At 36.1% G+C, this 12,500-nt stretch overlaps 2 protein-coding genes across 2 annotated transcripts in view; one reads left to right on the top strand and one right to left on the bottom strand.

The window, feature by feature from the left end:
• The window catches only part of LOC137648244 (mucin-2-like), a 33,586-nt gene extending 29,592 nt beyond the window's left edge, over window positions 1-3,994 (top strand). The window contains exons 10-11 of the mRNA XM_068381167.1: window positions 497-2,716; window positions 3,819-3,994. Of these exons, the coding sequence (XP_068237268.1) occupies window positions 497-2,716; window positions 3,819-3,889 (2,291 nt within the window). The 3' untranslated portion in view covers window positions 3,890-3,994. The remainder of the gene's footprint in view (window positions 1-496; window positions 2,717-3,818) is intronic.
• LOC137648733 (uncharacterized) overlaps window positions 1-12,500 on the bottom strand; it is a 332,677-nt gene that overhangs the window by 230,805 nt on the left and 89,372 nt on the right. The gene's annotated exons all lie outside the window — the stretch shown is intronic.

Raw genomic sequence — 12,500 nt, 5'->3', positions numbered from 1 at the left:
TGCTGCATATTGAGAAAATTTCATGGGAAAATAAAATGATGTTTGTTACCTTTGAAGAAGATAACACAAGTTTATTTACACGCACAAAAATAGGGAAATTACATCAGCAAATTGTAAGGATGGGTGTGCTGAAGAATTCAATTGGAGATCTGAGAAAATATAAAAATCTCACCATAAGACTGAAATTAGAGCGTTTGAGAGCAAAACAGATAGCCAAAGATTGGAACAATAAATTATCATATCTAAAGCTGTACAGAAGTATGAGGTCAGAGCAAACCTTAGGCTCTTCAATAGCATTACTATTCGCTTTTACAGTAAAAAGGTTTAAATAAGATTTAAAGCTTTGCATTTGACGGGTAGGTGACAGAAGGTGGGAATAGTTTAGAGCCAGGAATCCAAAACCCTAGTTATGAATCTTGGGAGTAGTTCAAAATCAGACATTAATTATTGGATCCCTTAAGTGCTTTAGACTAATTTTGGCTTAATTTTCATCCAGGGGGAGCATCTACTTCCTCAACTAGTGAGCAACCTTCAACTAGTACTTCTACATCAACTATTCCTAGCACATCAACTTTAGGAATAACTTCAACATCAACTATTCCTAGCACATCAACTCTAGGAATAACTTCAACATCAACTATTCCTAGCACATCAACTCTAGGAATAACTTCAACATCAACTCTAGGAATAACTTCAACATCAACTATTCCTAGCACATCAACTCTAGGAATAACTTCAACATCAACTATTCCTAGCACATCAACTCTAGGAATAACTTCAACATCAACTATTCCTAGCACATCAACTCTAGGAATAACTTCAACATCTGCAACTGTTACTTCAACATCTTCAACTATAACTTCAACACCTACAACAATAACTCAACAACAAACTTCAACACCTACAACAATAACTCAACAACAAACTTCAACACCTACAACAACAACTCAACAACAAACTTCAACACCTACAACAATAACTCAACAACAAACTTCAACACCTACAATAATAACTGAACAACAAACTTCAACAACAACTCCCAATATAATCAGCGACAAAACTACAGATACAAGCACAACTTCTTCCAATACTTTTCTGGAAACTACTTCTCCCGAAGTAACTTTAACAATAACTCCCAGTGTAACCAGTGACAAAACAACTACAACTTCTCCCACCATAACTTCAGAAACCACACCTACCAAACTAACTTCACCGACAGCTCCCACCATAACTGTTGACAAAGCAACTACAACTTCTCTCAGCCCTAGTTCAGAAACGACTCCTCCTAAATTAACTTCACCAACAACTCCCACTACAATTAGTGACAAAACAACTACAGAAGGAACTACTAACAAAACTCCAAAAACCTCTCCTGAGCCAACTTCTACAACAACTTCCATCATAATTAGTGTCAAAACAACAACTCCCAACCCAAATTCAGAAACCACTCCTTCTAAACTAAGTTCCACAACAACTCCCACCATAATTATTGACAAAGCAACTACAACTTCTCTCAACCCAAATTCTGGAACCACTCCTCCTAAATTAACTTCAACAACAACTCACAACATAATTAGTGATAAAACAACTACAAGTGTAACTACAACTAACAAAACTCCAACAACCCCTCCTAGACCGACTTCACCAATAACTTCCATCACAATTAGTGACAAAACCACTAAAGATACAACTACATCTAATGACACACTAAAAACCAATCCTCCTCAACTAGCTTCATCAACAACTCCCAACATAATTATTGACAAAACACCAACTTCTCCCAACATAAATAATGAAACCAATACTCCTGTACTAACTTCACCAACAACTCCCAACATAATTATTGACAAAACATCAACTTCTCCAAAAATAAATAATACTCCTGTACTAACTTCATCAACAACTCCCAATATAATTATTGATAAAACACCAACTTCTCCCACCATAAATAAAGAAACCAATACTCCTGTACTAACTTCACCAACAACTCCCAACAAAATTATTGAGCAAAAAACTTCAACTTCTCCCAGTGCAAATAAAGAAACCCCTACTGAACTAACTTCAACAATAAATCCCAAACCAATTAGCAGTAAGACCACTATAGATGCAACTACAGCTTCTCCCAATGCAACTCCGGAAATCACTCCTCTTAAATCAACTTCACCAACAACTCCTAACATAATTATTGACAAAATAACTTTAACTTCTCCCAACACAATTCCAAAAACCACTCCTCCTCAAAGATCTTCACCAACAACTCCCAACATAATTATTGACAAAACAACTAAAATTCCTTCCAATCCCAATCCAGAATCCACTCCTCCTAGACTTACCTCACCAACACCTCTCAACATAATTGGTGACAACAAAACCATTTCTTCCAATCCCAATCCAGACACCACTCCTCCTAGACTTACTTCACCAGCATCTCTTAACATAATTGGTGACAAAACAACAACAATTTCTCCCAACACAAATCCAAACACCAATCCTGAACTAACTACACCAACATCTCTGAACATAATTAGTAACAAAACTACAATTTCTCTCGATGCAAGACCAGAAACCACTCCTCTTGAACTATTATCACCAACATCTAACATAATTAGTGACAAAACAACCACACCTTCTCCCAATACAACTCTTCAAGAAACACCCCAAGTGGAACCAAACCAACAGACAACTCCAGGAGGTCCCATTAAGGTTCCTGGGAAAAGTGAGTTATTGTATTTTTCTATACTGTTAGATAATTTTAAAACTCGTTCTACTTGTTCTGATTAACTGAGTCATAGAAACCTTTTCCATTTTATCAACTTATCTTCCAAACTCCATTGAATTATCTTCCATGAAAACCTCTTTCATAAAGATAACTTTTGCATTTGTTCCTTTGAAATCTCACCAATATGGAAGCATATTTAAATACTGTTATTATAATATAGAATAAGCCATTGTATTGTTAGATATTTGGTAAAAAAAAAAATACATATTAAGTTGAACGCCATATGAAACAGTATTAAGATCTGGTTATGTCATGTGAAGAGAATGGAAAAGTTGAGGTTGGTAAAATGATATACTATTGATACATATTGGTGGTAAAGTGAGTAGTAATAATAATCATAATAATAATAATAATAATAATAATAATTATCATTATTATTATTACTGGTTAGTAATATATCTATCTATTTAGCAAGGCTCTTCCCCCAATTTTAGGGGGTAGCCGACATCAAACAAATGAACAATCATATTTCCGACCTCCGCCAATGAAGATTGTCAACATTTTACAGAAGTCTATGGACCAAGCTTTTCCGTTTTTATATACTAACCATGAATGAATCCACTGTATATAACAATAATATCCAGAATCGCTATGATCATCCGGATCACCTTCAAAATTTTAATGGTTTCTTCCAGAGAATGATACCTATCCGTTGTTAAAATTTAATGAAAATCCAACTAATTATAGTCACCATTTTACTCGAAGTCTGCGTACCAAGCTTTTCGTTTTTCGTATGATGACTGTGAATTAATCTACTTTATATAAAAAATAATAACCATGCTGGCGATCTTCACCTGGATCACCTCTAAAATTTAATGAGTCCTTTCAGAGCATAATACCTATCCGTTGTTAAATTTTAGTGAAAATCCGGTAAGAAGTTTTAACAGACAAACAGATAAATAAATAAACGTACGTAAAAATATAACCTCCATGGTGGAGGCAATAAATACACGCAGGTCATTCTATGATCTTCTTGGCAGATGGTGAAATATTAAAACATTCTTCTGTTTCACACCTCTCTTTGTTATTCGTCTTTCAGAGTGTGCCAATGGCGTCTGCACCTTCAACATGAAACTCGTCATTGAAATGGTTAATCCAAACCTCAACTAGATACTTCTAGCGTTCCTGTTGCAGCCAAAGTACCTCTCATTTAAGCTTGACATCACTTATTGGAGGAACAATGCCACCTTTTCGGTTTTAAGTACCATCAAATGAAGATCAAAGACCGTATTCTAAAGTTTTCATTCAACCTAATAAAGGTTCAAGTATCCTCGGTAACTGTGATGTCAATTAAAGATCCTCCTTTCCAGTTGCCTGGAAACTCAGTGATAATTGAGGACAGCAATTACTGTCTCGACAACCCATGTCCGAGTGGAAAAATGACTCCCAACACTATTTCATAGTAATCTCTATAGAAATTAAGAATATTCATTGCAAATCTCAGTAGTCAATTAAATATTCTCTTCAACTCACAATAACCTAAACCAAAGGAAAGAAAAAAAAAAGTACTCTCATTTCTTTCCTGTTCTTAGCAAGTTATACAAAGACCAAAAAATACCCTCCAAACTACTGCCGTAAGCCCCGTCCACACGATCAAGCATGATCGACAGGCAATAGGCGGTGAGAATGATGCTTGATGACGTCAGAAGCAGGTGATCTGGCAACACTGTTTGTTGCTCACTTCTGACGTCATCAATCCTCATTCTCAATACCTATTGTGGTCTGGTATCACTGTTTGCCCGTTGATCATCCTCGATCGTGTGGACGGGGCTTAACACTAGACAGAAGGCCTACCAAATTCTTTGACTTCAAATCAGATTCGATAAGAACCAAGCACTAAAATCCGGCAACGGGTTTTAAGACTTTCTTCACAGAACCTATTCGAAGTAACCGAAGTGCGTATGTGGATATCCCAAATAATGCAAAATAGAGGAAATGGAATTTCTTAGTTTATATAATTTATATACTGTAGTGGGTCAAAAGTAGAGCTGCCATAATTATTAAATCACTGAGAAACTCATTCTGATAGTTTGAATTCTACACCACGGTTTTATACAGAAGCTGATTATTTAGAAACTTCTGATTATCTAAGGTAATATAATAACACTAAGTTTATGCTATACGTAATCTCTCTCTCTCTCTCTCTCTCTCTCTCTCTCTCTCTCTCTCTCTCTCTCTCTCTCAATTACGAATTCATTTGGTTATAATACCTTTATTGGAATAAAAGCTAAATATCTATGAGTGTCCAGTAAAATTATCTTCTTGAGTAAAAAAAAATGTATTTTATCGTAAACTCTGTAACCACTAAAATTGTAGATATATAAAAAAAAAAAAACATTCTAAAAAGGAATAAAAGGTTAAGGTGCCCATGAAATTTAAAGAAAAGAAAAGCAGAAAAATTAAAAACATAAATGGTAACGAGAGAAGAGATAAACTCAAGAAGAAAATTATAGAAACAGAAATGAAAATGATGGGTATTGTGAGTTATGCAGATGATACAACAGAACATTTGCAGTGACAGAGCTAAGGAAATTAGAATCGCTAACCACAGAAGTGGCCTGATTATCATTATTATTATTACTTGCTAAGCTACAACCCTAGTTGGAGAAGCAGTATCCTATAAGCCCAGGGGCTCCACCAGGGAAAATAGCCCAGTGAAGAAAGGAAAAAAGGAAAAATAGAATATTTTAAGAACAGTAACGATATTAAGATAAGTATTTCCTATATAAACTATACAAATTTCAACAAAACAAGAGAAAGAGAAATAACATAGAATAGTGTGCCCGAGTGTACCCTCAAGCAAGAGAACTCTAATCCAAGACAGTGGAAGACCATAGTGCAGAGGCTATAGCACTACCCAAGACTAGAGAACAATCGTTTATTTTTGGAGTGTCCTTCTCTTAGAAGAGCTGCTTACTATGGCCAAAGAGTCTCCTCTACCCTTACCAAGAGGAAAGTAGCCACCGAATAATTACTAGGTAATAGTTAACCCATTGAGAGAAGAAAATTAGTTTGGAATCTCAGTGTTGTCAAATGTATGAGGACAGAGGAGTATATAATTGGGCCATGAATCTGAAAGAAGTTTAAAAACACCGCGATAGGTTGCTAAAACTGATAAGTTATTATCGTGATTGATTTCCGAGTAGAATGGGATTAAGATTTTCATTAAAACTGTTGAATAAAGTCACAGAAAAAGCTCAATTACAATACTGACTATACACTTGAATGCATTGCACTTATTTGTGGGATAGATTTGTTGAAAAATCGTTCGAGTTGTGGTAAAAGATTGTGGAATTTGGCATGCAACTTCCTTTGGTTGAGCCAAAACATAATCAGATGGGGGACACCCTTGGGCACCCCCCTAGCAGCCATACAGGAGCCAATTCAATATGGCCGCCACACCCCACAGCCAACCTAAAAGAATTCATATCTCAGTAATTATTTGGTAGACCTAAATTATTGAAAAGTCTATTCCTATAATTTTTAAGTTATATTACTGATATAGATATAGTTTAAAATGTCCATAGCGCATTATTACCATCTGAATTGAAGTTACGTGAATTTTAAGTTGTATTTTTTGCTGAACATGAACTGATGCTATCATTGGTTTAAGGGTTTAAAGGCCACTCATGAATGGAAAAGACAAGGGACAGTGACATTGCCATACAAAGCCGGAGAATGCCCTAGAGATTGGCCATATATACATATGATCAGCACCCAAGCGCCCTCTCCACCCTAGCAAGGACAAAGGAGGGCCAGGCAATGGCTGCTGATGACTCAGCTGGTAGACCTATAAGCTCCCCAAAACCCCCAATCCTTAACTCACAAGGATGGTGAGGTTGCAGCGACCAAAAAAAAACTAACGAGTTTGAGCAGGACTCAAACCCCAGTCAGGCGTTCACCAGTCATCGGCCACACAACCCTTATATGTTTTTAAAAACATCCTCGTTCAGCTGATCGAAAAACTCGGGTAAATCACCAAAAATCCAGTTGCCATGAAAATCCATCTTGGTCATGAGAAGCAATTGCATTAGCTGAACGAATTGCATATTTTAATGAAAGCCCTAGACAGATTCTCAAACTGAAAGAACTTAGTTTCTATGAGGGGAGGTAGTTGGGATGCACCCATGCAGCTGGAAGTAATTCTACAAGACCCAACGAGCAAGTGCGGAAAAAATTCCCAAGTTTAACTGCACAAAATGTATGAAGAGATATATTGATTACATATAGTAAAAGTGCTGGGCAGAAAAATTTTTTGGAAGATGATGAGGCAATAACTCTTGTGAAAACTGCAAATATATTAATGAGACATCTTTCAACATTCACAAGAATCTATCTAACAAGTTCATTTTCAGAACAGTGCCTCACTGAATCAGTCCCAGATATCCAGATATTCTTTGAAGGTGCAAGGGACAAAATTGCATGTAAGCTTTCACCTAACATGATTCTTAATACTGTAAAGTACTTACTTAAACAGCCGGGTAATGAGATGCATCACTGCAAAGTACATGAAACTCCTACTCCTAGATTGGGTTAAAATTACATAATCTATACCATTCAACGAAGCTCGTAGATTATTTCTTTTCTCTTATATTATGGGGTTAAAATTACAAAATCTTCATTATTCAACAAAACGCATAAATGATTTTTTTGCTCTTGGATTTTTTGTATCATATAACAGTTTGTGAATTTTCGTTAGATATGGCATTAAATGCATCCAAACAGTTTGGCAAGATGGTGTGGGTTTTACAAACATGCTGAGAAACGTCTCTGCCACAGGTGATATTGATGGCATAGATAGAATAAAGTCAAATTTTTCATGCACTGAGTTTTATGGTACAATAATATCCCTCACAAACCATCTCGGTATGCCAAATGATGGAATCACAAACTGTGTTTGTCCACTTGAGCCTCACAATGGCGAGAGCAAATTAACATTACCAGCTTCTAATGCTGTAATGCCTCTAGCTGAATGAATGAACCAATGATTGTTGATTATCTGGCATCATAAAATCAATAGTCATTGATGCCAATTAGAGTATGATTAATAACGAATAATTCCTTCAATAAAAAATAAAAAACATATAAGAAATTGTTAACTTTATAATAAAACATTTAAAATCTCATATCTCATTTAAAATTGAATAAGGTAGACTTCCAATATGAACTTAAAAATGCCACTGTCATCATATAAAACGTCTCCTCCAAGAATTTTTTTTTAAGGATGTACCTGTCATCCGCATTACCAGCTTCAGAGAGGAATCGTTCTCTGATATTCACATGACTGGGGCATTCAATAAGTAAATGCCTAACAGTCAAGGGAACCAAGCAGTCACCACACACGGGTTGGTACCTGCCAGTCATCAAGAACTAGTGTGTTCAGCGTGTGCGCCCAATTCTAAGGTGACAGAGGGCAGTTTTCCACCTTCTAGGCCTAGTACCATATTTTCCTAGAGATATAGGACTTGTCATATTTTTCATCTTATTCTTTTCAACAGAATTCAAATAATGGTGTCGAATACCTGAGACTTTTTGATATAAGACAATAAGACATTACATGGAAGTAGGTATTTTCTAGGAAGTAGTTCTTCTGATGCCTCTTTTGCTAATCTGTCCACCGCTTCATTTCCTGGCACACCCACATGAGTTGAAACCCAGCAAAACTTAGCTTCCTTGGCTGCAGTACTACTTATATACAGCACTCTAAAATTTTAAAACTAAAGGGTTTGTTGGATTAAAAACTGTTAGTGCCTGCAATACACTTTTTGCATCAGTAAAAATGGTAAATTTTTATTACTGCTGTGTTTATCAATAGCAGTCAGGATACTATATAGCTCTGCTGAGAAGATAGAGGGTGATAAAAGGAGTGCACGTTTACAATTGAAAAAAAAAAAAAATTATACACCCAAAATCCAACGCTGGTACTGGATTTTGAGCCGTCCCTGTGTATTTCTGCGTGTTCCAAAAAGGTAGACCCTATTTCTTCACTTAACATGTTGCCTTTAGAGCCGTTAAAATAATTACAGATGTAGATCTCTGGAAGTTTCCAGGGAGGAATGACTGATAACATAAAACAAAGTACACGCACCTGGATAGATTCAGGCTATTTAGCAATTGTTTGATTGTGAATCCAAAAGGTTCCAAGGATGTAGAGGGAGCCTCATAATATAAAAAGACATTTTCTTTATTGGCAGATTCAAAGCACAGTGAGTTAGAAAGCTTCTGTATCCTATACCAATACCCAATCATAGCAGAATTGGGATATAAGTCCAGAGGTCACTCACCTACATCAACTAAAAGACTAGGGGGGGATGATCTAAAAATACCTAATCTGATGTCAGTACGGTGAATGGAATCTAAAATCTTCAACTTGGCAGCAGGAGCTGAAGAATGCATTTCACATCCATATAAAAGTTTCGATAAAATAAGGGCTTTACAGAGTCTTAGGAGAGTCTGACAGTCTGCTCCCCAAGATGTATGGGCCAATACTTTACAAATTATTAAAAAATAATAATACCAATTTCCTAATATCGCAAGAGGGTCTGTCCCTCTCTTTTATTTACTTCTCTTTCTCCCTATTTCCTTAATCTTTCCCATCCCGAGTACCTGCCTTGGAGCTATAAACTGGATTGTATCCAGGGGTACTCTTCCTTTCCCCATATTCCCTACTTCCCTATTCTTATTCTTATTACTATTATTATTACTTTACAAATGTTTAAAATGTCTAAACATTAAAATTTTACCTTTTTGAGATGCGAGACCAAAGTCAACTTTCTGTCCAAAGTCAGACCTAGAAATTGAGTTTCTTCAACAGAGGAATACAATGTATATGCATGTATGTATATATATGTGTGTATATATATATATGTATGTATGTATGTATATATATATATATATATATATATATATATATATATATCTCCAACTACCATCGAGGTGACCTGTATTCAGGTGGGAGATGTTAGTTGTAATCACTATTGGTGCATGATCACTAGTACACCAGTTATTCAATGTTCTCCAGTGGAAGTCAGCCAGACAATTAGATCGTACTATTGAAAGATCAATGCATGACAAAATACCTGTCTGCATATGAAAGTGAGTAGGCTCACCTTTGTTTAAAATCCCTTTGTTTAAAATCTATTCGTGATGCTAGCAGATGGCCCTTTGAATTTGCTAAAACATCTCCCCATAATAGATGTCTACTATTCATATTACCCAGAGAGAGAAAAGGTTAAGAGAGTTGGTTCAACACCTCCGCCACAACATCATACTGTCATTAGTGGGTAAATATAGTGAACATATGGTAAATTTCCTATTTAGATATATTTGAACTGCTACTGCTTGTAGAGAAGTACATAGTTTTAAATATTTTAGGGGAATGTCACAAGACTTCCACCATGAGTTATTTCTAGAGGACTACATGGTGTTCTGTAATTAATGTTTCCTCTAGGGCATGGAGTAAAGACATCTAGCATTGCTTCTTGTAGACATGCTACTACAGGTGAGCGGTCATGAAATAGTTGCTTCAGCTCGCCATATTTAGCCTTCAGACCTTGACAGTTCCACTGTAATACAGAGGAAAAAAATCCTTTTTGGAAGATTCCTTAAGAGAAGTCTTCCTATCAGAGTTTGTGGAGTTGATGGGAGTCTCTGATACTCTCTTTGAAAAAAGTAAGTCTTGCTAAGCTTATTTTGATATTTTTCTTAGCAGCCTTCTTATTTATTTGAGGAGGAGTATGGTGAACCTCAAAATTCATCTCTGATATATTCAGATAAAATATCGTATCTATTTGTAATAGGTATTTTTGCTTGCATTCCTCATTGGAGAGGAGAGGGATGGTGGTCACCCTATTTTTCTATTAAAAGATGGAGAACTTTCCAGATTGTACACCTCAATAATGATGGGTGTATCCAATAGCTCTCGAGAATAGAATTTTTCCCTTAAATCCGGCACTGATGGTACCCAAGATGAAAGCCTCGGGCTGTTCATCCGAGATGCGTTAGATATAGAGGAAGGAGGCGGTGTCTTTTTCACGAGAGGCATCGAATCTAAAGTATAAGACATGGTAATAGCCTTTGAAGGTGACTTAGGAAGAGGAAGCATTCCATTACCTGGTCTAGCTGGTGTTGAAATTCTCTCTGAATGTCGAGCATTCTTAGATTTTGAGGTTATGGCGTAACGTTTAGTTTTGCTTAGTAGTCGCCTCACATATCTAACACTGATATGCTCTGCATATGGCTTCTGAACAGCTGCTTCTTCTATTTAATACCGAGGACATTTTATATTAGTTGCTTTGTGACTGGCTACAATTAGTGCACTTCGCAATAGAAGTACAGGTCTCATGCACAAGATCAGCAGAACAATTGTCTCAGATCTTTTCGCTTTTGCATACTCTAGATAGATGTCCAAATTTAAAGCACTGGAAAGCTTTGTTTATAAGGACGAACTGAAATTATCTCATCTTCGATGTACACATGAGAGCGTACATCATGTTATTCAATGTTGAAATTATCATACTGGTTCTAGAAATATTATGAACCTTCCATATTTCTTTAGGACACATATCCAAGATTTCCTTCCTTCTCGCGAAACTCTTAAAGATCTTTGTTAAAATTCTTCCCTCTTTCGTAACTAAAATTCAAATGTGGCTTGATATCCATCATTGGATTTCCTTCCATATTTTATATCATTCGGCATGAAAGACGGAGTCTTAGATTTGGCATGAATGAAAATGAATTTCTTGCCAAATCTAGAAATGTCTCCACATTCTATAGTACCTACTTTACTTTGCATTAACTTAATAAATTTAAAATATTTACAGTCTTCTCCCTTGGAGGTTGCAATAATCCACATTAGTGGCTTAGGCTTTCTTTGTATGTATGTATGTATGTATGTATGTATGTATGTATGTATGTATGTATTTATATAAAATAGACTGAAACTTCACCAGTGGTGGAATATATTACTAAAGGCCCGGTCACACCGCCCAAACGTTGCTGGAGCGCTACTTGAACGGTAGGGAGGTGGACCAAACCCTCGAAAATTTAATTTAACGTTTTTACGTTCGGTCTTTATTAGGCTGCTGAACGTAGCAAATCCTCGTATATTTCCTGAGTTTCCTTGCACCTCTATTATGGAAGTTGCTAATTTATGCAATAAGGGTATTGGTATACAGGATGTCGAAAAGTTTCAGTCGTTTTTTTTTTTTTTTTTTTTTTTTTTTTTTTAATAAACTGTTTAAAAAAAACCGTAATTTTAATTAAGATACAGTGACCGTAATATTTACCCTTTATCTTTTACAGGTTGGTGACTGTAATATCACTCCGCTACGCTTTTCGACATCCTGTATACCAATACCCTTATTGCCTAAATTAGCAACTTCCATAATAGAGGTGTAAGAAAACTCAGGAAATATGCGAGGATTTGCTAGGTTCAGCAGCCTAATAAAGACCGAACGTAAAAACGTTAAATTAAATTTTCGAGGGTTTGGTCCACCTCCCTACCGTTCAAGGAACGCTCCAGCAACGTTCGGGTGGTGTGACCGGGCCTTTATTATATAACATGAAAAATCGATATTCAACATTGCTTCTAATGCAATTTCAGAAAGTGGCAAGGACTATTTTACTTTCCTTCAAAGGGAGAATCTGAGATCCTCCAGGCATGTATTCTTCATCATTACCTTGAAAATTAAAGTTACGAGAGTAACGGTATATATTCTTG

The sequence above is a fragment of the Palaemon carinicauda genome, chromosome 10 (assembly GCF_036898095.1).
Source record: "Palaemon carinicauda isolate YSFRI2023 chromosome 10, ASM3689809v2, whole genome shotgun sequence".
NCBI lineage: Eukaryota > Metazoa > Arthropoda > Malacostraca > Decapoda > Palaemonidae > Palaemon > Palaemon carinicauda.
The sequence above is the reverse complement of the archived record's forward strand: the minus strand, read 5'-3'. Positions and strand labels throughout refer to the sequence as shown.